The 26560-nt window shown below is 60.1% G+C and overlaps 3 protein-coding genes across 3 annotated transcripts in view; 2 read left to right on the top strand and 1 right to left on the bottom strand.

Moving 5' to 3' along the window:
• The first annotated feature begins 2082 nt into the window (after nt 1-2082).
• LOC104909315 (coronin-7) lies at nt 2083-20169 on the top strand. Its single transcript, XM_031555815.1, has 8 exons — nt 2083-2200; nt 2456-2530; nt 4206-4276; nt 4403-4586; nt 5231-5307; nt 6300-6350; nt 13424-13510; nt 13998-20169. Exons 4-8 carry the CDS (start codon nt 4490-4492, stop codon nt 14082-14084), a joined length of 399 nt encoding a protein of 132 aa, XP_031411675.1. The 5' UTR covers nt 2083-2200; nt 2456-2530; nt 4206-4276; nt 4403-4489; the 3' UTR covers nt 14085-20169.
• Nucleotides 20159-22961, bottom strand: VASN (vasorin). Its single transcript, XM_010719356.3, has one exon. It carries the CDS (start codon nt 22838-22840, stop codon nt 20723-20725), a length of 2118 nt encoding a protein of 705 aa, XP_010717658.2. The 5' UTR covers nt 22841-22961; the 3' UTR covers nt 20159-20722.
• A 1578-nt stretch (nt 22962-24539) lies between these two features.
• NMRAL1 (NmrA like redox sensor 1) overlaps nt 24540-26560 on the top strand; it is a 6833-nt gene continuing 4812 nt past the window's right edge. The window contains exon 1 of the mRNA XM_010719748.2: nt 24540-24679. Coding sequence (XP_010718050.1) covers nt 24540-24679 — 140 coding nt within the window. The remainder of the gene's footprint in view (nt 24680-26560) is intronic.

Raw genomic sequence — 26560 nt, 5'->3', positions numbered from 1 at the left:
AACCTGCCCGGGCGATGTGTGTGTCAGGCAGGGAAGTGTGCAATACTGAGCACTGAGCACCGCGCCCTGCCCGTGCCACCCTGCTTCCGTAGGCAGAGAGGAAGCGCTGCAGGCTGGGGCCGGGTCCCAGCACCCACAAAATCAGTGTTAGTGTATCCCCTCAGCGTGTGGTGCACAGCCACGTGGTGCCCAGCGCTGGGCTCTGCAGGGCCTCTGCCCCGCGATGAAATTGGACAACCAGCCCGGTTGAGTGGTGTGGCCCATCCTGGCTGCAGGGCCCACTCTGCCCTGAGCTTAGTCGGTGTTGTCCCTGCATCCCCATCCCCTGCACACTCAGAAGGGAAGGGGAGGAGATGCTCACTCAGGGATGGGCTGTGCTGAGTGTCACTGAGCGCTGCTGGGGTGTGCAGCTTGTCCCGGGCTCCTGGAGCCAGCAGGCTGGTGGCATGGTGCAGGCTGCTCTGCTTATGCCTTGTGCTGTGGCAAGAGATGGGTGCATTATGTGGTGTATACTATATGGGCAGAAGTGGGGAGGGGTGATACTGCTGAAAGTCTTTTGGTTTTGCTGTCTTTGAAAAAGGTTTTGGCCACCAGCATGTTTATCTCATGGTCTTTTGGCTTCAGCACTCACATTCCCTTTAACTTCCCATTCAAACCATCCTTGTGCAAGACTGACCTGTCCTATAGGAAGGGTCATGGTGACATCTGTGCCAAATCAGGGAGCACATGCAGGCATCAGGACTGTTATAGCTCCACATCAAAGGGCCCGGGGGTCTGGCATTGGGAGTTTACAGCATCCCACAGGCAGGCACATCCCTGGCACTGTGCTGTCAACTCCAGCGCGGGGGGTGCTCTGCAAGACATGGAGGACAGGGTGCAGAGAGTCATTTGCTGTCCTCATGGGCCGTGTATGAAGGGGCCTTCTGAATGGCATTTCCCATCCAGGTGCAGGGAGCTGGGAGCTGTGACCCCGCTCCGTGGGACAGAAGGCTCAGGTGTCGTTGTGTCCCTGCAGGGCAGAGCTGCTTGTTTACTGAGGCAAAGATGGACACTTGACCTGATTGGATGGGAAAGTGTGATGTACATCAGGATCACAGCTGGTTGCTTCTCCCTTCTGGCATTGTGTTCTTGTGACATTTCTAGGCATTTTGTGACTGGGGACAGCTGACTGACCCTCCCAGTCTGAGGACAGGAGCCTCCCCTTGATATAGAAAGGGTTAACAGGCCTGCCGCCGTGCTGTGTGCTGTGACAAGGACTAGAGGAAGTGCTGCAGGAACTGCTGCTCTGTCGGGCCCCAAGAGGAAGCTGTGCAAGGAGAGGAAGCTCAGGTCTCACTCTGGGGCCATGCAGCTCCTGTCCTGCAAATGGCTTTGCACAGCTGCAGGACTTGAAAGTCTGTTGCAACCATGGGGACGCTTGCATGATGCCCAGTGTCAGGTTTGTGCAGGGTCAGACTTGACCCTGGGGCATGGAACTGTGATTATGTTCGGTGTCACAAGGCTTCTCAGCACCCTGCTGATACTGGAGAATGAATAGCAGAGTGAGATTTTGGCTCAGGAGCTGTGGGGAAGTTTTTTGGCTGTGTGTCCACATAGCATGTGTGCTGCCGGAGGGGTTTATCTGCCATTGCCAGTGCCTCACTCAGCACAGCCCAAGAGACCTTTTCAACATCCCTAACTCCCCACCACTAGTTTATACAGAACCCCCTGAATCCTTCCCACCACAGGACAGTTGAAGCCTGGGATGGGTTCATGGAGGGGCAGCGCTCAGAGCAGGGGTGCTCCCATCCCTGTCTCTGTGGAGTGGTGTCAACGCTGTCCCTAACCTCCAGCTGGCCCCAAACCGCAGTCCATAGAGGGGTCATGACTGTGCCCGTGGGACACAAGCGACCGCATTGTTCCATTCCTCCTGGAGGGCAGAACCTCATGGCCGTGCCTCCAGCAGCCTCCAGGTCATGCTGTGTAACTCGCTGAAGGGGCTCTGTTGGTACTGATGCTGTCCATGATGCAGCGTCACCACTTTGTGCTCTCCTCTCCAGCCCTCCAAACACCGCCCCCCAAAGCAGTGCCATCTCTTAACACAGGTTTCTCTCCCTATCCCAGGCCTGGATCGGGGGTCTCCGAGCCAGCTCTGTTGCATCTTATGGGAACCACGTGAAGGCCAGCTGCCATTGGGTCGCCTTCAGTGCCGAGGCAGCAGGTGAGGTGCCTGGGGGTGGTGTAATTTTGCCCTCAGAGCTGGGTGCCAGGCCAGCTGCATGGGCACGGGAGGCTCATGTGGCCTGAAGCTGGTTCTTTCTGAAGTCCCCTGAAGATGCTGTCCACCCCACAGTCTCCTCATTTTTCTTGAATTGCAAGTGTCCCAAATTGCGGGGGCTTCCTGGGAGCTCTGATGGGGGGGGTGATGTCCGGGCTGTTGGGCAAGCAGTGAGCTGCTGCTGTGTGTTCTCTGCAGGTGTGCTGGGCATTGTGCTGCTGGAGGGCAGGGATGGGGGCAAGAGGACTGTGTCTCAGCTCTGCTGCCACTCAGGTAAGCTGGGGAAGGCTGGGTTTCTACAGAGGAAAGAAATCAATCCCAGTCCCTACACTGCAGAACAGTCTTGAACTCCTGGGGAGCTTCCCTTAGCACACCTTCACCATGTTACTCATTGCACAAAATGTCAATCGGACTAGTGTAAAAAGCACTCTGGGAGCATAATTCTAATCCTTAACTTAAACTAAGCACCTTGCACAAAGGCACCTGGAACAGACTCGTGAAGCAGCAGCTGCCAAGCAGCCCCGAGGCAGAGTGTGCAAGCCCAGCTGCCCATAGTGAGCTGTGATTGCAGCAGGGTGTACCTGGTGATGAGGGGAGAAGGATGGGCCAGTGGCAGCATTGCTGCTGGCAGCACAGTGTGTACCACAGAGGCAGAAGGTACCTGGGGAAGGGGGAATCTGGGCAACCTTCTCCTGGGGTCTAGAGTGCAGGGTCCACCCATTTCTCCAAAACTGGAACAGAGGATCAAGATGGGAGCAGGCTGCTGAGCCAATCTCAGCACTGCCTTTGTGCACACAGTGCTTTGGCACAGCTGCAGGAGCACACAGTGTGCCTGAGCTGTGCTGTTTCCACCGTGTCTCAGACTCTGTGCATGGCAACCCTTCTAGTCACTCAGCCGGGGTGCAGCAGATGGGAGCTGCATCCTGCTGGCAAACGGATGGAAAGTCTCCCTTTATAACTGAGGTGAGCCAAGGCAGGGAGATTAGCCAGACACTGAGGCCTTCTCTCTGTGCTGCCTCCTGCTGCATGAGAGCCGGAGGCTTCAGGCTGTGCCCTGGCACAGTGACCCATGTCATCATCACAGCCACCAGAGCAGCCAAACTGCCACTTAAACAAGGAAGCCTGAAGCTTCCCAGCTACCCTGGGCTATGGTTCAGGCCACGTCCCTCCCAGGTCCCAGCCCATCACCTCTGGGCTCATTGACCTCCTGAAGTTGTTTGCCCAGCTCCATCTCTGCCCTGTCTGGCGGGTGTCCCTGTGCCACCAAGCTGCCTGTGCTCCCAGAGGAGCTCTCCAGGGGCCAGTGGAGCCAAGCAGCCCTTAATGGGATTTCAGCAGAAGCCCTTTGAAGCTGACGATGCCTGGGAAACGCCTCCCTTCTGCATTCAAAGCAGAGAAGGGATTTTCTTCTCCTCCCAGGGCAAACATAGCAGATAAGTCAGGAGCCAGAGTACATCCCTCTCATTTTGTGCCTTCTGGGCCTGCATCTCTTAGCAGCCTCGTGGAAGCGGAAAAGTACACAGTGACCTACTTTCACCCGTGTGCTGAACGCGTTGGAGGGGCTGCAGAGTACGGTGCCAGCACTGCTCCCGTGGGGCTCTGCTGATGCCGCACAGGGCTGGGACAAAGGAACCTTGTTTGCTGGGTGCATGGGGCTGATGCAGGCGCCCTCGTGCCACTGGCACTTCTACCGGCCTGCACTGCCGGTGGCTTGGCGTGGGGGTGTCTGCTGTGAAATGGAAGCTGTTTTAAATAGAGAAATGCAGCTGTGGGTTGCTTGATGTGCTCTGCCTGTGGGGACAGAGGAGTGTGAGGCCCTGAAGGTCAGCATGGGGGGGGTCATAGCAAAGCATGCTGCCCTGAAATGCCTCTGCCCCGGCTGCCTGGGGAAGGGCCCAAAGTTGTCTGCATGTGACGTGGGGATGAGTCTCTTCTCCTCACCTTCCAGATGCAGTGACAGACTTCGACTTCTCACCCTTTGACCCACTCCTGCTGGCCACAGGCTCTGCTGATGAAACGGTGAGTGCTAGGTGCAGGGCCATGTGGCTGTCCCCAGCCTGTCCCTAGGCCTTGCTGTAGGGTGGGGGGAGATGGATTCAGATGGGATGGGCCTCCAGGGTCTGACTGTGTTTTCTGGTGCCACAGGTGAAGGTTTGGCGCCTGCCTGAGGAAGGGCAGGAGCTGCCCAGCAGTGCAGGGCTGACGCTGGGTCCTGGAGGGGGCCCAGTGGACATGTTGCAGTTCCACCCAACGGCGGATGGCATCCTGACCAGTGGTGTGGGGAAGTGTGTCACCGTGTGGGACATGGGGCAGCAGCAGCCGCTGACAGGTAGGCACAGCCCCATGGATGTGGGAGCAGAGAAACTGTGCCTGAGCCAACCTGGCCTGGTGTCTCCTGTCCTGTGGGGATGCTCACACTGTGCCCTCAGCAGGCTCTGCCGTCTGCTCTGGCTGCTATGGGCCCTTCAGAAAGGCCAGAACATTGCACCTGAGAAGCTCTGTGGTAATGGAGGGTTTGCGTTCTGAGATCCCTGGGTCTTGAAGATTCAGTGGAAAGGCTTGTGAGAGGAGGCTGGCTGGATGAAGGGTGCTGCTCCCTGGTCAGTGTGAGGTGGTGGGCATGTGGGCACAGCATGCCAGCATTGTCCTGGTTTGTGTTTTGAACTGAAAGGCTTTGAATTCAGAAAACCAGCGGTTGCCTTGTGGTCTGTGTGACAAACATGAGGTCCATCTGGGGAAGAGAAATCTGCTTTGACTATGGTGTTCTTCTCAAGCAGAAGGATTTCTTTTGGCAAAAACAAGTTGTTAAGGTGGAAAACCAGCATGGTTTGGCAGTATGGTGCCAAGCTGAGCTCCTGCTGCAAGGAAAGCCTTGCCAGACAGAGGGTGGCAGGGAAGGGCCTGCTCCGTATGGCAGAGAACAGAACCTGTGCCCAACCCCTGGTAGACTCTGACCGTTTTCTCCCCTCCCAGCCTTGGAGGCCCATGGGGACCAGCTGCAGAGCATATCCTGGAAGCATGACGGCCGCCTGCTCGGCACCTCCTGCAAGGTGAGCGGAGCACACATGGGGCTGGGAACCTCATCTGTGCATGGTGACATTGCTGTGCGCTGTGTTTCTGAGTGGGCAGTCCTCCTCCTCCTCTCCCTCCTGCTTTGCCACCTGCTGGGCTCTGACTGCCTTAAGCGAGATGCTGATCAGGCTGTTGGCAAAGCACTTGCTGACCTACCCTGCCACCCACACGGGATGTCTCTGGTGACCATAAATCTGCTTGACACCCGAGGAACGTGGGGTGCAAATGGTGACTCCATTTGGGGGAGAAAGGGCAGAATTGAGGCTGGTGAGCGGGATGGCAGCACTAGATGGCGCCTGCTGCTCATCGGCTGTGCATTGGCTGGATGCGCCAGTGTGCGGGGCATGTGCAGGCCTTGCATGCAGGCTGAGTGCACAGGCACGCCCCAGGCTGTGTGTAGAGGCCAAGCAAGGACTGACTGTGCAAGCCCAGCTGAGCGTGCAGACTGAGCTTGCATGCCAAGCAAGGAGGTGGTCCTGAGATGAGACCAAGCATGCAGGTCAAGTGTGCAGACCAGGCTCCCGGTGCTCCTCTATCTCTGCAAAAAGCCCATGGAAAAGGGCTAGCAACAGGACATATTCCTACTGTCCCAACCAACCCTTCCCGAGGCACTTGGCTGTGGAGCTGAGGCAGGGAAAAGCTCTCTATGCTGCCCTTAGGGTGCCAGGGAGCATTTTGGAGGATGGGGCTGAAAGGTCCAGTTCCAGCCACCTTGGCTCTGTTTTGGAGACAGAGCAGTTTGGGAATTGTTTTGGAGCAGTTTTGAAGGTGTCATGGCCTCAGTGAGGCCGTGGGATATGCCAATGCCCAGCCATGGGGCAGGACCTGCAGGGTGCTGTGAGCCATAGGAGCGGGCTTTGGGGGAGGTGCAGGAGCAGGAGGCTCCCTCCAGCTGTCTGCATAATATGGTCTTACCTCCTGCTGGCCCCAGGGTCCTTAACCCTTCTCTGTTTTCTTTTTATCTCAACAGGACAAGAAACTGCGGATCTTTGACCCTCGAGCCGGCCCAGCTGCATCCCAGGTACTGTCCCTCCTAGCTGCACTGTGCAGCACGGTGCAGGCAGCCCTGTCCACCTGGGGTGTGCAGTGAACCAACCCACCCAGCCCCAGCAGGGTTCACATTGTTGCAGGAGGCTCCGCTCGCAATGAGGCTGTCTGCTGGAGCCCAGAGTGGACACATGGAACTCCTGCCCTCCCATCCACCCACCCGGTGAACTGCCTCAGTTCACTTGGCAGGAGGGATAACAGAAGGGCTTTGGTGCTGTTGCCTACCTGCATTGCAGGCAGCAGTCCCAAACCATTCAGGCATGTGGGCTCCAGAATGGCTCCTGGGTTTTGTGCTGCCATGCTGGAGCTGAGCAAAAGACTTTTGGGAATAAAATCCTGCTAAGGGTGAGGTTGGGCAGCTGGATTCGCGCAGCTCAGCAAAATAACAGTGATTAGGAAATAAGTAGATGACTTGGGTCTTGCCATCCACATCAAGTTTAAACAGCCTCTTATTAGAGGCTTCCTGTGGCTTCAGGGCTCTGGCTGCTGACAGCTGCTGTTTCCCTGTGCAGAAGGGGTGGGAGGCTTTTGGGAGGGAAGGGAAGCAGTGGAGAGCAGGATGGGATGGCTGCAGTGTGCTCCTGGCACCAGCACGTGCCTGCCCCAGGGCTCTGGAGACGAACAGCCTCCAGTGCCCGCAGGTGCTCTCTGCAGGTGTGAGAGGTGCCTTGAGGCAGCTTTTGTAAATACAGCAGTACAGTACTTAAGTATAAATCTAGCAGTTATACATGCAAACAAGCCAGGATGAAGCACTCCCAGCCCTCCGAATGGCTCTGGGAGCTGCTCCACCTTGCAGGGAGGAGCTAGCCTCTACTTTCAGATTCACTCCACATCTCCCCCCAGCTCCCTGCTCTCCCTGCCCCCTGGTCCTTCCCCTGACAGTTCTGTCGCTTTGTATAACGGCATTTCTGTGATGCTGTGAGCTCCGTGGGCTCCAGCCAAGTCTCCTGGGGCGGGTGGACTCTGTCTAGCTGGGCTATTAAAAATAACATGTGAATGATGGTGTCTGTTCAAAGCAGGCAGCTCACTTCCCTCCGGTGCCTCCTGAGCCAGGCCATGGCCGGCACTGAGCCCTTGCCGGCACTTGGAGTTTGCCAAGAGAAATAAGCACCTTTGCTGCCGCGAGGCGCAGCACTGCAGCCATAACCCCGTCCGGCTGAGAATTGATGAAGATGTTTAGTCTTGGAGAAGTACTGTGCTGAAGGGGAAAACTTTAAAATGCTATAAATCCTTTGGAAGTTTGCAGAGAGCTGGTTTAGCCAAGAGGGATAACGCTCCTGTGTTTTGTGTTTTCCCCCTGTTGCTGGAGGGCCAGGATGCTTGGAAGGGCTCCTGCTCCCTGGGGCCAAGGTGGTTACAAAACCAAGTGCTGTCAGGGCCACTGAGTGGTGCCAGTGCCTCACCAGCTCCCAGCTTTGAGGCCCACTGGTTCTTACTGTGGTGAAGGAGATGAGCAATGGGTTTCTAGCCGGCTCCGCTTGTAGTCGTGGCCGCAGGCTCAGCGCTACTGCCAGCACAGCTCCATCCCTCTGCAGCATGCTTCCAACAAAGCAAAGCTCAGCACAGAGCTGCTCCTCCGGCTGGTTTTCTTAATTTGCCAAGCCTGCCTCATTAAACCATTCCTTTTTTAGAGCAGAGGAAAAGGAAGAGAAGGAGCTAAAAGTGGAGCCTCAGGAGCAGGGAGGAGGGGTGGCTGCTGTGGGGCTGATGTCACTCTTGGGTCTCATGGGTGCAGTGCACGCAATGTCAGGGACCATGGGATGGTGAAGAGGACATTTGGTCTGCCTGCCTTCTGCAGCCATGCTTGGGACCTTAAGCTGTCCTTGGGAGTGGCCAGGAGCCCCAGGCAGTGGCTGCTTGGCCCTCTGGGGCCCACAGTCACCTCTTTGCTGCAGCTGGTCGCATCGTGCCTCCCGCGCTGCTCCATCTGGGTGTTGTCCTTTTGTGAGGTCCTGCATGTCCCATCCGCCGCCTTGACTTCTCCCAAGGCCGCACTTTCCTCCCTTCCCCTCACCTCCCACGGGTTCGGGGCTTATTACTGCTGTACACTGTCTCCCTCCTTGCCTTGACCCTTGTGTTGGAAGATTTCATCCCATCCATCCCAGCTGCAGCCATGACAAGGCTGGGTGCTTCTCCTGTCCTGCCTTTGCCAACCCTGCAGCAACTAGACACGAAGCACCCTTCTGTCCCTGGGCACTCCTGCATTGCTTAGACCAAGCCCTGGGGTTTGCTTGTGCAGTAGTTGTGGTCCTTCATGCAGTGAGGACAGTGCTGGGATCACGGTGTCAGGCTGGGGTCAGGGTGCCAGAAGAGCACCAGCACTGCAGGTGAGTCACTGGAATGGCACTAAGTGGCATCTGGCTTACAGCACTGGCAGTGCTGGAGGTGATATCTTCTTTGATTGCTTTCCCAGCATCCTGATTTGGTGCAGCAGAGCCCTGTCTCCCACATGCAGTGTCCCACATCCACCCCCACGCTTGCATGGCATGTGCAGGGCTGCGTGCATCTGGTCGGCACCTGGCTCACATTATGGGGCTGGGGCAGGCGCCATCGATACGCCGTGCTGCGGGGCCACGGCTGAGCGCAGCCAGTGTGGGATGAAGAGGAACTGTGCTTGTTCTCACGAGAAACTTCCCCCGATGCTGTTTTGGCAGAACTGGGGGCGAGGGAACGGCCACGCGCGTCGGGCGAGTGCACGCCTGTGCACACGTTTTATAGTGCTCCCTTGGAGCGCGATGCTTGTGCGACCGAGGCTGAGGGCAACTGGGGACAATTCAGGGTGTGTTTGTCCCCACAGTGGGTTATTTCCCTGCCTTGCAGGCCATGTCATGGGGAAAGGTAGGGACCTGGAGGTGCCTACCTCTGCCCGCGGCTCCCCTGTAGCCCTTCTTCCACACCCCAGCCATTGCCTCTGCATCCCACAAGCATGGCCACGCAGGCAGGGCAGTGCCAGGGCAAGGTGGATGTCCAGCTGGAGCCACCCAGCCATGCCCACCATTTGGACCCTGCAGACCCTGATGTGACACCTTTGTCCTGGATCCTGCTTTGGCAATGGTTCTGTCCCTGGCCGCTGGTCCAGCTGGGCACCGCTCAGCAGGGGAAGGAGCAGCAGGACATGGGAGGCTCTCTGCTTGCCTCCCCACCCCAGCAGCGTGGTATCCCACGCTGGGGTCACCCTGGGGGTACCTGACTCCCAGCCTCAGCAGCAGCTTCCTCTGGGCAGAGGGAAGGTCTGCAGCATCCCACATTCCCAAGGAGACCGTGGGAAGCTTTGAAAAAGTTGGCCAAGCTCTGGGCTGCCTATTTATAGCATTGCGCGCTCCACGCTCTCATGCTTCTGTTCCCCAGCGTAACTGCACGGGATTGTTTATATTTCCTCTGCTCTGCTTCCCCCTCGGCTATCCTTCGCAGGAATGCCGCTGGTATTGCAGATATGGGGAAGTCAAGGAGGATTCAGGCCGAGTCCCAGCATCACTGCGTGAGCCGAAGGGCTTACTCTCCACTGGGTGCCCATCTGTCCTGCAGGCATACTGGGGACAGCCATGTGGGGTTGGTGGGTCACAGCCTTACTGTGCTACTGCTTGCTGATGTGTAGGTTGGGGAGTCGTGGGAGCCTCCTAGCTTACTGCCCAGAGGGTAGAGGGGTGCCACATTGGTCCCTTTCCTCTGTGGCAACCACAAACTAAATCCAGTCTTCCCTTATCAGGACTGGCACAGGGCTGCTGGAGCTTTGCTGCAGGGAAGCTCTGTCTGCCATCCCGTTTGGATGCCCAGTAGCTGTAGTTTGGTGAGGTTCAGCAGAACCATGAGGCTCAGAGCAGCGTACTTTGTATGTGGCTGTCAGAGGCTGGCTCCGCTGAGGTCCAGCACCTCCTTTCTCTGCTTCAGGAGGAATGCAGCTTCTGAACACAAAGCCACCTTTTGGAGGCAAGTAGCCCCTCTAGCCTCGTGCTATCCCCTCCCTGTGTTCCTCTGTTGGAGGAGCTGCTCTGCAGACGTGGGGCCGGCCTGCTAGAAGCTGCTCTGCACTCCTGGCCACCTCTTGAGCGAGTGGGATTTGGCAGCGAGGGGAGATTGCATTCTTCTGCGGGGAGGATGCACCATGGTTAACCCCCTCAGCTCCCCTGGAAGCTTTTCCTCTGCCCTCTGGGCTCATGCCTGTTGGTGGCAGCAATTGCTTTCCCCGTCCTTTTCTCCACAGGGTTTGGATGCCTGCAGTCTGCCAGCTGTGGGCATGGCAGAACCGAGAGATTCCAGAGCTCAGGGGCTTTCCCCTGCTGTCTAGCCCTGCCCTGGGCTCCCCAGCCCCTGACCAAAGGTAAATATTCCAGGCAGAGTCTGGGATCGCCCTTGTGCAGGAGCAGCTTTTGCTTTGTGTCAGGCTCTCCTGGGCAGCCGAGGAGCCGAAATCTGCCGGCAGCTGTTGCCAGCTCATGCTGACCCACTGTGGCTGTGCTGCCAACAGCTGCATCTGACACGCCAGGCATGCTCCCCATGGTGTGGAGTGCTCAGCCACCCTGTGTCCCACAGCGTCCTTGGGGCTCTTCAGGGCTGGGGACCCCCTGGACTTGGTGTGAGTGCCAGGGCAGGATGGGGAACAGGAAGGTGTTGGGGATGAGCTGATCAGTGTGTGCACAATGAAGCTGCCATCATCATTTTTCTCCAAACCTGGGTTCTTGCCCAGCTCCGGCAGCCCCTTGGACCTACGTCCACTCTGGGATTCTCACCCGACCTCAGCACCCCTCTCACACCATCCCTTCCTGACCTCGGCATCTGCCTCCTGCACAGGACACAGGTGGGGGGTTCCTGGGGGCCCCCCGGGACCGGCTGCCACTAGGTGGAGCGGCACACGCGCCATCTGGCCCTGCGTGCTCACCTCTGGCAACATCTGCACAGCCTGGTGTCTGAGCCACCTCCGAAACCGGAGCGCCCCGGCCCCAGCCTCCCGCATATTTGCTGACATACGTACTGCTCAGCCCGGGATGGAACTAATGCAGAAAACATGTTTCCCCGCCGCAGCGTGCGCAACGTGGGCTGTGAGCAGCGAGGCCCCGCCAGGGCACTGGGCTGGGCTAGGCGAGGGTCCCAGCACCGTCTCTTCTCCGGAGTGATCCGAAGGCGCGTTCTGGCATGCTCTGCCCCATCCCACCCAGCTGGGGACCAGCCGTGGCTCCACCACGTTGCTCACAGGAGTGTTACAGCTCCCGCTGAGCTATGTGTGCTGCAGAGAGGCATTGCCACTGAGCATTCCCTGCTCTTTGCCAGCTGTGCCACCAGGGCTGACATCCCTGGCTCCCCTGCTGCTGCTTGCTCCACAGGACTGGGAGCCAGCAGAGCTGGCACATGAGACTTTCAAATCTCCAGCTGTCAAATTTTGGCTGCCACAGCCGTGTGGCTCAGGTGCAGAAGCAATCTCCTCGCCGACAATCCTGGCTGGGATTGGGCTTCCAGCTCTCCTGGCCCTGGCTCCCAGGGTTTCCTTCCCCTCTCAGCACTGATATTGGCTCCGTCCTTCTGTCTAGCAGCAAGGCGCTGGGCTGGCGGGGAGGGCTAGCAGCCCCCAGCCATCTATCTCACTGCCCCGTGTTGGGGCCCTCCTTGTTCTCACTGCAGTGACACAGCCCTCACACTGCACAGGGGACACGTCACCTGCTTAACCTGAAAGTGGGACAGGGATGAAGGTATGCTGGTCCTGGAGCCATGCAGGATGCAGTGGGAAGGATCGAGCAGGAAAGGAGAATGACATCGGGGGGTCTGTTCCACCAGGAAAGTCTCCAGTGCCAGTGGAGATGTGTTGGATCTTGCCCCACATCTTGCTGCTGCTGCAGGGAGAGCCGGGCTTGGCTTGGCTCCTCACAGGCCATGCTGGCTGGCGTGGCTGTGTTTGTCCTGGCAGGGGATGTGCTTGGCACCGTGTGCCCTCTCCCACCCTGGCTGTGGGCCCCAGCAGCTCCTCTATAGGACAGGCATCCCGCCGGGCCTTGAGGGGACTCCTGGCAGGGCTTCTCCCAGAAGCACAGCACCTCCGTGGGGCACAGCTCCTCCAGGTGCCAGGAGAGCATGTACATGCCATCCCCATATGCCTCCCACCCTGGGTATGCTTGCTCCCCTCTGTCCTTTGCAGGGGGCAGAGTCAGGAGTGCTGGGCTGTGTGGTGGTGCTGGAAGCATAGCACTCGGCTCAGCTCTCTTTTCCGTGACGGCTCTGGAAGCGTTGGTGGTTGGGCTGTTTTCTTGGCGCTGGTTAAGTGAGAGCGAGGGAGTTCCAGCACCTCCTGTGTCGCACAGCAAGCATTGCTGCAGGGTCCCGCTGGGACACCGGAACCGCAGGGCCCATCTGGGTACCACGTGGGAGCCAGCACTGTAACTCTTCCGCTCCTGTCCTCAGCAGAGCTGCACCAGGATCCAGCAGTGGGACTGGGGATGATGCCGCAGAGGGCAGGGCAAAGTCTCAGTGTGCTGGGAGGTCCTGGCCTCACAGCAACGCAAGGGGAGAGGGGCTGCTGGGTAGGACAGGGTGAGGAGCGCTGCTGGCCTCAGTTTACCATCAGTGTCTCAGTAGCCTCTGGACATACGTGGGGCACCTGCCTCCTGAGCTGGGATTTGGCACGGATGAGGAGCCCAGGATACAACTGGGGAAGTAAGTCCCTCTTGCACCCTGGCAGTGGCCGTGCTCATGTGTCTTGTTACCAGCATGGAGCAGCTTTTTGGCACGCTGACCCCAGGCTCCACATTTGGTGCAGGAGGAGCCATGGGTGGTGTTGGGATCCAGAAGCCATCCCACTATGCTCACGTTCCCTGCTTCCACCCTCCACTCACCCCAGTGACCATATTAACACCACCAAGGTGACCCCACAGGGATAGTCCCAGCATGGAGGCCGTCCCCGCTCCACTGGCACTCTGGGCACCTTTTGGTGGGGAGAAGCTCTGCCCCGTGCACTCAGCCCCGCAGTTGCTCACGGTCACGCTGTAGCTGCACACAGAGCATGGTCCTGCATGGTGTGGGCAGTGGCAATGCTGACGGCTCTGTCTGCTGTGTTCCTTGCAGAGTGTCCCAGGACATGAGAACAACAAGGACTCCCGGCTGCTCTGGATGGGAGCCAGCGATTGCCTCATCTCTGTGGGGTTCAGCCAGGTAGGGGCCTTGCTGGGAGGGCAGCTCTGTGCCAGCCGGGATTTCCCACCCTGTGCCAAGGCCACAGCACGGCCTCCCTGTGCATCTCTGCAGTGCTGCATGGGGCTCCCATCCAGCATGATGGCTGCAAGGCAAGGGCAGTCCCAGGGGCTTTTAGAGTGGCCTGTCTCAATAAGAGCAGGCTCCTCTCTGTCCCTATGGGTAGCAGAGCCTTCAGCCACCTCCTGTCCTTGCAGAACCCTGATTGCAGCCATGTCGAGCCGTGCTGGGCTCTCCTGGCCATGGAGCTGCTAGCACAGCAGCCACTGGCCCTCATATCCACAGCACCTCTGCTGCCCACCCTGCACTGCACCTGCAGCCCAGGGTGCTGAGTGCATTCGGCTGTGTCACCCCTGGTAGCAGAAGGAGGCAGCAGCAAAAGAAGGCAAGGACGTGGAGCGAGACAAGCAGCCACTGATGCAATCAATCCATGTCTTTGTCCCTGCAGATGCGTGAGCGGGAGGTGAAGCTCTGGGACACACGGAAGTTCAGTGGCGCGACTTTCACCTTGGCACTGGATACCTCATCTGGGTAGGGATGGGGACTTACCATGGGGTGACAGAGGGAGGACGTGAAGTAGCACAGTGGTGCTGAGTAGGGATGTGCTCCAGTGCTTGGGGACCTGCAGTGAGCACAACAGGAGCTGGTGAGTGGCCCCTGGCATCAGCAGCGCTCAACCAGAAAACCAGGGGCCAGGCTGGAGATGGCACGGCCATGTCCCTGGCACCAATCACTTGGGATGGGCGGGAGGTGACAGTGTCAGGGACAGTATGTCTGTGTCCTCAGCAGCGCTGTGACAGGCAACAGCAGTGCTGGCAGTGACTGCGTGTGCTGTGGGTGGCATATGTTGCTTGAGAACAGCCAGGCCTCTGACACAGTACTGCATGCGGGTGAACTCCTTTGGCACAGCTTGATCCCAACCCTTTGCTTGTGATGGGCTAGGCACTTTGTGCAGCAGCACAGGGGCTGCCCAGTGACAAGGACTGCCTTCAGGGCATCCCTTTGGAAAGTGGTACAATGGCTCTCAGGACTGCAAGGGCACTTCTTTTCAAGGTGGTGATGATGTCTTTTGTCTTTGTGGCACCACTGGGGCTGTCAAGGTGACAAATGCCCCAGTTTGGGCTGGCCCCATCGCTCCGATGTACCCCTGCAAGCTGGCCATGGTGCACACAGGGAGATGGGAACCACTCGAGAGGGCAGATGGAGGAGAAGGTAGTGTCTTCATCCCACCAGAGTGATGGAGGCTTGGGGCAAGGCCCTTGCTGTGCTGTGCTGGAAGCCTCTGGCTCTCTCCAGAGCCGCTGGCAAAGCAGCAGGGACACTGGGACCTTCACTGCACAGAGAGCTGGCTCCATCACAGGCCAGAGTGATGGAGCGGGCTAGGTGATTGGAGCAGCTGGGTGCTGGTACGTGGCCTCTGGCAAGGAGCTGAGTGAGCTGTGACAGCAGAAGCAGCACTTGGCTGCCCTACTGTGTCCCCACATGAGATGTCTGTCAGCCCCGAGACAGCAATTGGGATCTGCAGGAGAGGAGAGGAATGGTCGCTGCTGTGGTGTGGAAGTGCTGGCATGTCCCTGCTGGGAAGGTCAGCCTAGCATGGTGGCCAGGGAGCAGCCAAAGGTGGAGGCAGAGCAGGAGGCTTCAAAGAATCGCTCATCTTCTGCAAGCTCCCAGGGCTCCGGGCTTGCTGGCTACACTGGGACAATAGGCAGAGGCAGCCTCAGCTGGCTGTGCCTCCAAAAGAGTGAGACTGCTGCAGGGGAAAACACTCCTTCCCCAATGCTGGCGGGATGCTCCCAGGCTGTGGCTGCAGCCACCTCCCTGTGTGCCATTAGTGCCCAGAGTGAACCTCCTCCAGGGGATCCACACACATGGCATGCAGCTAAAGGGTGTGATGCTTTGGAGTCCTTTATGCAGAACCCCACAGCTGTGCAGTGCCTGCAGGAATCACCCCAAACCCTACCACTGCTTGGCCCCTGTGCACACAGGGACTCAGCTGGGGTGAGCCAGCCCATCTAAATTGGATCCAGACATGGGGCCGCACTCAGTCCCATTTGCGCAGGCTGCAGTTATTTTGGCTGCCGGCTTTATCGGCCGCCAGGAATGTGGCTGGCAGGCAGCGCGTGGTGTGTCAGCCCGTGGCTTGGTGAGGCTGCAGCTGCATGGCAATCGGTGCTGATAAGGCGGCGGCAAAGAGGGGCCGGGAGGACACGGGGCCTGGCTCTGGGGAGCAGTGAGCAGGGGGAGGTGTTTGTAGTACAGATACAGGGGTCACACACAGCCCATCCCCACCGCAGCTGGGGATGCGGCCACCTCGAGGCCGGGTGTGGAGGAGCTGCTCTCAGGCACCATCTCAGAGGTGCCAGCCCCCCAGCTCGTTGCTACCATCTTTTCCCCACTGCGCCATCTCCATCCTAGCACGCCTCACTGCCCATGATTGAGTTTGTACACGGGCACGCTGGGCCGTGGGTCTCCATCACAGGCACACACGGCCATCGAGCAGCGCTGCCTGGTGCTGACCGTGCAGGCTGCGCGGCGCACAGCAACTCATTGAGGAAGCAATCAGTGGGCGGGCAGGAAGCTCATACCATTCATTACTGACGCCGCATGGCAGGAAGGGGAGCATGCAGCATGCCTTGGGCCCCTTGCCTGTGTGGCCTCAGGTACCCAGTAGCACCCCAAAGCAGATAGAGAACAGCTGCAGCATGCCCAGCCCCGACACACTGCCATGCCCCCACTGAGCCCTATGGGTCGTTGTGTTCTTGTCCAACATCACTGGAGTAGGGGCACCCCAGTTTCTCCTCTACATCTTTAAGTGTGTTTTGGGGGTGCCCCTCTCACCTGTGTGGGTGAGAGCTGTGCAAATGCAGAAACCTTGCTATGAAAGCATGGGGCAGCAACACCTGGCACAGCCCAGACCCTGTGGCAGGAGGCGTGGGTGGCCCCAGCCCCACTCCATGTTGCCATCCCCAGCATGCCGCCTGTTGCTCCCTTTGAATCGGGTTTTGTCTTCCCTCTGGCCCTCTTTAATTAGATCAAGGAGCAGCAGGAATAGGCCTCAATAGGTTATTGTTGCCCTAAATTGTAACCAGCACCGGTGGAGTTGGGTTACGGGCTCAGCCGTGGGGTCAGCGGCCAGACCTGATGCAGCAGCCCACAGCCTGGTGCCATTTCCACATGGCAGCGGCAATGAGAACAGTGGTGCCTTGTTGTGCTGCACCACCAGCTCTGCAGTGTCCCCAAAGCCCCAAAATACTGGGTTCTAAAGACAGGAGCATCTGCCAGGAGCCCCATCTGCTTGGCATCCCTGTACGATGCCTATCCTCACACCCCTCAGTGCCACCACGTTCCCATTGTGCTGCACAGGTGCCATGAAAGCACTGGGTCAGGGACAGTTTTTGGGAGGGCCAAGCAATGGGGCCCTGCGTGGAGTGAAGTCCTCAGGGCTGGGCGGCACGTGCAGGGAAGGAAGGCGGTTTTAGAGAGCTCAAGCTCTGTTTGGCTGCAGGATGTGAAGGGTGGTTCCCCCCGGGGATGCTGACCCGGACGGGATCAATTCACTGCCCAACACCCATCAGTGTTCCAGAGCCAAAGTCGGAGCTCAGACTGAGGATTTGCTCACTCGTCATCTCCCAGCTGAAGGGCTCCAGCTTTCGTGCATGCCAAGGCACACGCCTCCAGTGTCACACTGTCACTTCCACACTCATTGGCTGTGAGGGGACTGTTAATGTACATTTGGATGTGATCCCCACACCCTCAGCTTCTCAAGGCTCCCCGCTGCGATGGGACTCATCCTAGGGGTGCACACATCCAAATCCCCATGCAGTAGCTCCAGCAGGACCTCCCCCTGTCCTGACGTGGCCATTGAGCCATATGTGCTGGCTTTTCCCAGCACCTAGCAGCCATTTCCTATGATTCTGGGGCATTTTGGGGTTTTCCAACAACACCCACCGCATCTGCAATGCCTCAGTGGCAGAGCCCTGAGCAGGATGGATCTCTGTCCCAATACCCACCTCCAAAACAGTAGCGTACCTGCTAACCCCCACCCTCACCCCCAGGCTTTTCTCTCTGCTCCTGCCAGCTCCTGGTGCCCACACCTGGCACAAGGAGGGATGAAGGTGTCCCACTGCTGCTTGGAGGGGTTAACGCCGTGCGGCCCCACAGCCCGCTCTGCTCCTGCAAAAATAGCCGTGTGCCTTGCTCTGGCGGGAGTGTGGTGAGCTCCGTCACTGCCGAAATCGCTCCCAGATGGGCCACAGCCCCATCCCAGCCTCGTGCTGGCCCACAGCCGCCTCTGCGGGCGACCGCCGCTCCCCAGCCCTGGCCTCGTCAGCTTTCCAGGAAGCCGGCAATATTTCTGCCTTTCCACAAGCTCCTCCTGGCAGCCGAGGCTTCACCGCAGTACGCGGGGGCTGCAGGACACTGACACACATGGCACCCTCCTCCAGCTCACTGTGGACATCCCTCACCCCGGGGCAGGGGGTTGGGGACCCTGGCACCCCTGCTGTGGCCCTGCAAAGCTGTGTGTCCTGCCAGGGCTCTTCTGCAGCCATGGCTACCCAGCGTGGGCTGCCAGGTGTTGGGGACACCATGATGTGTCCCACTGCCTGCTGAGCCCCAGCCGGAGTGCTTTGTCCCCAGGGCACTCGGTGACCACCCTGTGGGCTTGAACAGCAAAAGGGATTTTTTTTGGTTTCATGTCAAGGGGTTTTGCAATCCGTTCCCTGCGCTGATTCAGCTCGGAGGAATTAGCAGCGCCGCACAATGTGCCGTGCTCATCTGCTCTGGGCTGCAGTGGAGCTGGCAGCAGGCGGGGGGACTTCTGCACTTAGTGTAGGGAACTGCGGGGGTTTTGAGGCTGCATATTTGGGGCCGTGAGGGCAATTTTGGGGCTGCAACAGAACTTTTTGGGTGCAGTTGAGCTCCTGTAAAGCCATGCGGGTTCAGGGGTGCGTGCCAAGTATCAAGGGATCCAAGTGCCACGCTTTGCTGCCACTGCTGTGTTCCCGCATGCCAGGGCTGTGCTCAGCCACAGTGCCCAGTTTGCTGCCCAGGGGACCCTGGTACAGCAGCTATGTGCTGGGGAAGCAGGGAGGTGGCAGCAGAAGGGCTGTGGAATGAAACCCCAAAGTGCAAGATGAAAGCTGTGCCATGTGCCAGCAGTATCCTTGAATGCCACTGTGCTGACACCATGGCACGAGTGGATGGGGACCAAGTGGCACCGCTGTGCCAGCACAGTGCTTAAGAGTTGCTGAAAGCTGCCAACCCAGCAGGGTCCTGGAGCCCATAGGAATAATGGGAAGGGAAAAGAAAGGGGCACAGAGGGAAGGGGCTCCATGGCCAGTCCTGGCTGGGGCCACAGTGGTGACACAGGGAGCACCCACCACTCGCCGGCACGGGGCTCGAGCTCCGCCGGGGAGTTTTCTGCTCTCCTTGCAAGGCTGGAAAATATACAAAGCTTGCAGTGAAAATATTTACACAGCAGCAATTTTCAGAGGAATTTGGGATGTTAATTTGAAAAATCTGTGGGGAGAGAACCACAATGGGCCCTTTGAGCGGGCGAGCGTGGCCCTCGCGCCTGCCCGCCCGCGCCAGAGAGGGGCCCCCGCCACCGCCGTGCCGGCCCTAATGGGAGCCAGCCCTGCCGGAAACCCACCTGGGAGCCGGGGGGGTGCAGACGGCCCCGCCGCCGCCCCGCGCCCCTAATTGCATCCAGAGCACACGAGGCCGGGTCAGGGCCATGCCCTATGGGTGCACCCAGGGGGCCCAGCGAGGCGGGGGCTACATGGCGCTCACCTGAGGAGGGGTTCCCAGCTCCGCAGCCCTCTCGGCAGCTGGCCGTGGCGGCATTTCAGCCTGCTTTGCTCACTTTCTCCAAATAAAACATACCTCCGCGGGCAGGGACCCAACCTGGAAAATTCCAGCCCAAAAGATAAAGGATTGGAAAACGATTAAAACCAGAGGTTGGAACAGAAAGCACTTGGCAGCAGGAACCTAGTGCCGGCCCCAAGCCCCCGCCGCAGTCAGCGCACGAGCACGGCCAGGGGCTCACACATAGGAGTGGGGGCCCGACGTGGCTACCTCAGCCATGGCCGTGGTCACAGCCCCTGGGCAGGGAGCTGTGGCCGTGCTGCGGACTGCAACCATGCTGCAGGCTGCACTTGGCCACGCTCACCTCAGGCATATCGAGGCTGGAGGCTCAGTGCCAGCAGAGCCCCCCGCAGCCCCTCAGCCCTGCAGTGAGGAGGAGGAGGGTGACGTCAGGAGGTTATCGGGTTGGGCCGGGCTGTGTGTCCGCCGCCCCGCAGCCATCTGGCAGCGCACGCGATGAAGTCAGGCGGGATGATGTGCAGGGCCAGGGCGCGTTCGGAGCTCGCCGCCTCTGTTTTGGTGACACCTCCTTAGCACTCGCAGTGGGGGGTGGATTCGTGGGGGATCCTCCTCAGAATGGGGGAAACCACCCTCTGTGCTCTGAGTCATCTGCTGACAGCAAGAAGGGGACAAGGGGACACAGGGACACGGGCACGGCCCTGGGGCAAGCCGTGCTGCGCAGTCGCTGGGGGGTCCTGCAGCCCCCACCTTGCCAACTCTGGGCAGGATTTCTCGTTGTTGTTGTTGTTATTCTTTTATTATTTTTTTTACAAAATGACATCCTTCTGGTCTGCCTTACAAAACCTGTACTAGAAAAAGTTTTCCCAGAAGAAATGGGAAATAACCGCGTATAAATATTCTCTCTGAGTTTGTAAAGCTCTGGTTCCCCGTGCGCCCGCGCGGCGCGTCCTTCAGCCCGGCGGTGCTGAGGTGCACAGCTCCTCAGCCGGGCCGCGCCGCTCACATCAGCTCCAGGGAGTGGGGACCACGGCCACGCTCCACTGAGGGGCCCTGTTGCCAGCACATCGCCGCCCCTCAGCCGAGTCACCGCCGTCGTCCTTCTGTCTTCCTTCCTAGCACTCGCTAAAACAAGAAGGCCGACCCAAACCTGAATTAAAAAGCAAAACCTTCGCTGCCCGCGTTCTGCGTCGGGTCACGGGAATCAAGGCACTTAGGGCCGAGCGGTGCAATCGGTGACTGCTCCCCACGTGTGTAAGCCCCTCAGAATTGCACGTTATGGGTTTGGGCTCAGTTAACTCCCCGCCGTTCCTCGGCCCGGAGGTGCCACGCAGCGCTCCCGGCTCAGAAGTAGGAGGGCTTCAGTGCTGCACTGTTGTTGTTGCTGGGGTAGTGCGCCTGCATCAGCGGCACCTCGCATTCGGGGCCACCCGCCAGCACCGCATTCTCGGGCCCCCGGCAGCCGTGCCCGCCCCGCTCGCCGTTCTCTAGGCACGCCTTCACACCCTCCAGCTCCAGCGGGCCGGCCTCCACCCCGCCCCCTGCGTGCTCCTTGGCCCGGCGGTGCCGGCGGTAGTAAGTGACTGCCGTCACCACCACCACCAGCAGCAGCACGGCGGCCAGCGCGGGGACGATCATCAGGGCCAGGTTGTTGTCCTTGCTCTGGGTGACAGGTGAGTGCTGCTGGTGGCTCGCCGGCAAGGTGTGCGCCTCCACGCAGAACTCCTCCCTGGAGCCCTTTTCCCCCAGCGGCCCCACACACACGCGGTAGGTGCAGTTGGGTTTCAGTGCCCGCACTGTGTACTCAGAGAGAGAAGCCGGCAAGCGGAGCATCACGGGGCGCTTCTCCGGCCCGGAGAGGTTGCGGTAGCTCAGCCGGATGCCCTTCAGCTGGGCTTTGGACTGGAAGTAGTTCTGCAGGTCCACCCGCAGTGAGGTGCTGCTCACCTGTGTGATGCTGATCTTCCGGCTCGGAGGTGCTGCTGGTGTGGCTGGGGACAGCGTCGTGCCCCTCGCCGCCGCCTCCTCTTCTTCCTCCTCTTCTTCGTCCTCCTCACAGAATGCCCCAGCAAAGCCTGGTGGGCACAGGCACCACAGGTGACTGTGGGCACCCAGCTGGCAGGTGCCACCATTCAAACACGTGCGTGGGGGGCAGAGCTGCGGCGGGGGGCTGCTGGCAGCTGGGGTGAGGCTGAAGGGCACCGGTGTGGAGCTGAAGGGGACGGCGCGGGGCTGCGGGGTGGCGATGGTGGTGCTGGGCTCCGGCGGCGGGCGGCTGCCGGTGGGAATGGGCACAGGTGGTCGCGGCGCAGTGGTGCGTGGAGGGGAGGTGGTGGCAGCAGTGGTGGTGGTGGTGGTGGGGCAGCCAAAGTCGGCATACTGCAGGTGGTGGAGGAGCTTCCCTGAGTTTTTTGGGGGGAAGTGGCAGCGTGTCTCCTCGGGCCGCCGGAGGAGCACACCGCTGGCGTTCACCCACTGCACCAGCCAGCTCATCTGGCAGATGCAGTTGAAGGGGTTTCCGGAAGCTGTCATGGCACGGAGCCTCGGGAAGAACCTGGAGAAGTCCCGAGGAATGGTGTTGATGTTGAGGTTGCTGATATCCAGCTCCTGCAGGTTGTGAAGGCCACGGAAGTCCTCAGGTGGCAGCTGGGAGATGTGCGCGTTGCCAGCCAGGCTGAGCTTGGTGAGGCTGCCCAGGCGCCGCAGTACCACCGGCACGCGCTCCAGCAGGTTGTCAGAGACGTCCAGCTCGTGCAGGTTGTTCTGGGGCTGGAAGAGCTCCTCGTCCAAGCTCGTCAGACCCAGCCCTGCGATCTTCAGGGACTCAATGTTTATGGCATGGAGGGTGCCAGGCGCAATGGTAGGGATCTTGTTCCAGCTGATGTCCAGCAGGAGGAGGTTGGGCAGGTCAAGCGGGGGCACGGCCCGGAGCTGGTTGTTCTGCAGCTTCAGCTCAAGGAGATTCTCCAGCGTGTCGAACGCGGTGGCGTGGATGTGCTGGATCCTGTTCTTCTGCAGGTAGAGCCGCTCCAGCAGCCGCAGCCCGTGGAAGGTCTCGTTGGTGATCTCCTGCAGCTGGTTGGAGGACAGGTCCAAGTTGACGAGCTCCGTTAGGGGCTGGAAGATGTTTTTCTGGATGCTAGTGATCTTGTTTTGTGAGAGGTCCAAGAGCTGCAGGGCAGGCAGCCCTGCAAAGCTGTCCTCGCTGAGCGTCGTGATACCATTCTCAAAGACATAGAGGGAGAGGGTGCTGGGGGGCAGCCCTCGTGGCACAGTGTGGCCCCGCCTGGCCGCGCACAGGATGGTCGTGGGGTCCTGGCACTGGCAGCCTGTGGGACATGCCCGTGCCAGCTGCCCAGGGTGCAACAGCAGCAGCAGCAGCGTGCAAAGGACCAGCTGGTTCATGGTGTCAGCTCTGTGGGAGAGAGGTTTGCATGAGGATACTGTCGCCCAGGCACGCATGGCTTCACACACAAAGCACACAGCATTTTGGGCAGCGCTCAGGAAGGGGCTGGCTCCAAAATGCTCCCAGGCCAGGCTGGCGTGGGAACCCCTGACCTGGCTCCTGGTGGGGCAGGGACAGCTGTGCTCAGCCCTGCCACCACTGGCTGCCCACCTCCCTTCCTTCCCTGCCTGGGACACTCCAGCCCCAAAGTGACCATAGCGGAGCCTGAAGGCCTCTGCTGCTGCTCTGCCCCGTGCATGAAGCATTGCACAGGCTGCTAAGCGCTCCGCTGTCCCCCTCCCCACATCCCCTGGATTTAGAGCCACGCACCCCCAGCTCCTCCATGCGCGGTGTCATGGCTCGTGGGGCAACACGACCCACATGGCGGGCGGCAGGGAAAGGGCCCCTCCTTTCCCGGCTGCTCTCGGCAGGGTGCAAACCAAACATGTGGGACGCGCCGCCTCCATCCCAGCAGACGCACCCGGCTCGGCCTCCGCCAGCGAAGGGGGTGGGAGCCAGCCCTGCTTCCCGCAGCCGAGCAGGACTTAACCCTTTCCTTGTGCCGTCCGTGCAGCAGCCACCCGCCTGAGCCCCCCGGGACCCCACACCATAGGATTCTGCCCCTGCCATTGCTTCACCCCATAAGAGCTGTGAGGTGACCCGTATGGGTTGGGTGTGTGGCCCCCAGCACTAGGCTGAAACCCAGCACAGTGTTTTGGGGAGTTTGTCGGTACTGTGAGGTACTCAGATGGTGATGCTGTTTACAGCAACCAGAGCTGGAGGTTTCGCCTACACCAGGGAAGCACAGGAGCTGGTGGTGGCTGTGGCACTCAAAGGCAGTGGTACCTGGAGGTGGCACTGCCATGAGGTGACCTGGGCCAATGAAATGCTGCTGGTGTGAGGACAAAGCAGCCACTGTCCCTGCCACAGCAGGGTGGCTCAGGGACACGGCTGCAAGGAAGCAGAGTTTGGGGACTGACAGTTTGGGGACTGCAGCACTGCTGATGGGCCCTGGGGAGCCCTTGCCCAGCCCTGTCCTGCTCCAAGGGCCCTGGGCCAAGCTGTGACCCTGCAGTGGGCTCAGCCCTTGGCAGACCTCCAGTGCTCTTGTCTCCCAAATCCCTGGCTGCACGTGGCGACTTTGCATCCCAAAAAGCTTCCTCTGTTGGCATCCCAAGATTCTGGCACAGCACCGGCCTCGTTGGTTGCAGAGCCCCTGGGCTACAATCCCCATCCCTCTGGCACTGACTGACTGGGACACAGGAGACCGAAGAGAGGATGCTCCTGGTGTGAGCAGGGCTGGAACAAGCCCTGCTCCAGCTCCTCTGTGCCCACGTCCCAGGGACAGACATGCTGGCTGATGTCCTTGCTCAGGACAGGGCTCGTCTCTCAGCCCTGTCTTTCAGCTCTTTTAATGACAGCCCTAATTAGTGCAGGCAAGGGGTGAGACGCAGGGCTGAGGGCAGGAGGGCCAGGGCCCTGCCTCCTTCATCACCGCATGGCAGGGCACATAGGGTGACAGAGGGGCTCTGCGGGGTGTATGGCCCTAGCAGCCCCTTCCCAGCGCGCCAGTCACCTCCTCCCCTTCTGGCGAGCCGCTGAAAGTCGTTAATAGCTGCAGGCAAATAAACCCTGCAACTCACTGGGGCCCCGCTGTGCGCGGGGGGCTACCGGGTAGCACAGCAGCACATGCTGCTGGCTGCCCCATGCCCCGCCATGGGGGGCCTCAGCCGGCTGTGCCGAGCCCCGGTTGTGCCATTGGGCAACACCACACCACGAGTCCCCCCAGATTACCGCGCTCGCCTGCAGCAGGACAGGGTTAAGGAGGAGGCTGTGGGCTCGGGGTGCGCCCAAGGGTGGGGTGCGCCCGCGCCGCTGGGCAGGGTCACCACAGCTGCCTGAGTCACTTGGCCCAGGGACACCAGCACTGGGAGGAGCCGCTCTGTGGCCATGCAGTCACGGTCACTGAGCCCCTGGCCCACGCCCCGTGCGTGGGTAAGCCTGGGGCAGGGTACCCAGCAAGCCATAGTCATGGTGACGTGCTGTGCCAAAAGAGCATCATGCAGCCTCATGAAGTGGCTGGGGGACACTGCTGGCATTAAGCACTGAGCCGGCGGATGGAGGTGACAGCACCAACCCTCAGCTTGGACATGGGACAGCTGAGCGGGGACAGCAGGCACGCTGGGATGGCCAAAGCCTCGAGGGCAGCATGGTGCGGGGCTGTGCCTGCTGGGGTGGGCAGCATGGTGCCGGCGGGGCACAGGCCCTGGGTTGGGACCTGGTTTTGCAATGCCAGGGTCGGGTTTCGCTGACGTGTCCGTGCTGCAACCAGCTGCTGACTCTGAGCCTCTCAGCCCTTTAATTATGCTGGCATTTCCTCCCCAGCTGCCAGGCTCCGCTCACTGGCCCCGAGCAGGTTGGGCTGGGTCGTGACCGCGGCCGAGCATCCTGCCTTGCCGGTCAGGCACCACGCGCTCCACCTGTGGCTCCACACCTCTGCCACCACTCTGCCAGCACCATCGTGTCGTGCTCCTGCAGCACACACCAGCATGCTGCCCAGCCCCTTGATGAGCACGTGGGGCCAAGAGGTGAGCCCAGCCTGGAGCCTGGAGCCTGGCAGCTTGGCAGGGGCAGCATGGCCGCACCGGGGAGAAGCGGTTCTCCCAGAGGTGCTTGGCCATCTTGCCCTGGCAGCGGCCCGCTGCTCCTTGGCTGAGCTCCCCAGGCCTGCACCGCAGATACTTGCCGAATTATTCATATTTTCCGGCTGCAGGAGGATCCAGGCTCAGCCTCCCCCTCTTGCACAGCCTCTCCCTGCCAGCCTGAGGGAGTGGGAGCACTGTTCCCATTCCCTGGGTTGAGCAGCTGGGTGTCCACTTGGTGCACATGGGGACATGGCACCCCTTTCTGTGCCCAAGGGAGAGCCCGATGCCAGCCAGGCACAGCACGGGGTGGGTGGCAGCACCGGCTGCTGTGGTGACAGTAGTGTGTCCCTAACCCTAAGCTGCAGGGTGACACCTGGGCAGGAGGGGACAGTTGGAGCTCCAGACTGCCACAAGGAAGCTAATGTTGGCCCTGCCACTGGGTGAGCATCCCCGGTACTACCAGTGCCTGCAGGGCTGTGCGCTCACCTAGGTCTGTGCCCATCTGGCTCTGAGGCTGGCGAGCCCAGGGTGCCCTGAACCCCAGGACTAGGCCTTAAGGGCCAGAGGGGACTGCGCAATCCCACAAGCTCTCATCCCACCCCATGTCACGGTGGATTCCTGAGCCGGGGGTATCCAGCACACCCGAGACACCCCTCCTGTCCCCACACCCCGGTGAGTGAGGCCCCGTGTCCGCTCGGCTCCCCGTGCAGAACAAAGCCGCCGTTGTTGCCGGCACGCAGCCAGCCCGGTGGGCACCGGCACACGCAGCTCCATCCCCACCACCGCCCTGGGCCCCGCACAGAGGAATGCAGGGCCTTCCCCAGCTCCGTGACGCCCCCGAACACCCCCGTGTCGGTGCGTGCCCCCTCCCCGTGCCCAGCGGAGCTGCACGACCAGCCCCTAATCCCCCTTTTCCCTTCCAGACGCCCTCCGCCGCAGCTCCCACCTCCTCCCGCGCTCCCTCCCTATTTAATTAAAGTTTCCGCAGCAGCCAGGGAGGAATGCGGGCCTGCTTATTGCCTCCCCCCCGCGCCAGCCCCTCGGCCTGCTCCTGCCCCGGTGACCCGGCCACGCTCTCAGGTGCCGGGAAGG

Source organism: Meleagris gallopavo, chromosome 16 (genome assembly GCF_000146605.3).
Source record: "Meleagris gallopavo isolate NT-WF06-2002-E0010 breed Aviagen turkey brand Nicholas breeding stock chromosome 16, Turkey_5.1, whole genome shotgun sequence".
In the NCBI taxonomy this organism is placed as follows: Eukaryota; Metazoa; Chordata; class Aves; order Galliformes; family Phasianidae; genus Meleagris; species Meleagris gallopavo.
This window is presented reverse-complemented; position numbering and strand designations above follow the sequence as displayed.

Coding starts and splice junctions, on each gene's coding strand:
- LOC104909315 (XM_031555815.1), top strand. CDS start 4,490: ATGTTGCAGTTCCACCCAACGGCGGATGGCATCCTGACCAGTGGTGTG. Junction 4,587..5,230: donor GCAGCAGCAGCCGCTGACAG/GTAGGCACAGCC, acceptor CTCCCCTCCCAG/CCTTGGAGGCCCATGGGGAC. Junction 6,351..13,423: donor CCGGCCCAGCTGCATCCCAG/GTACTGTCCCTC, acceptor TGTTCCTTGCAG/AGTGTCCCAGGACATGAGAA.
- VASN (XM_010719356.3), bottom strand. CDS start 22,840: ATGCGTGCCTGGGCGACAGTATCCTCATGCAAACCTCTCTCCCACAGA.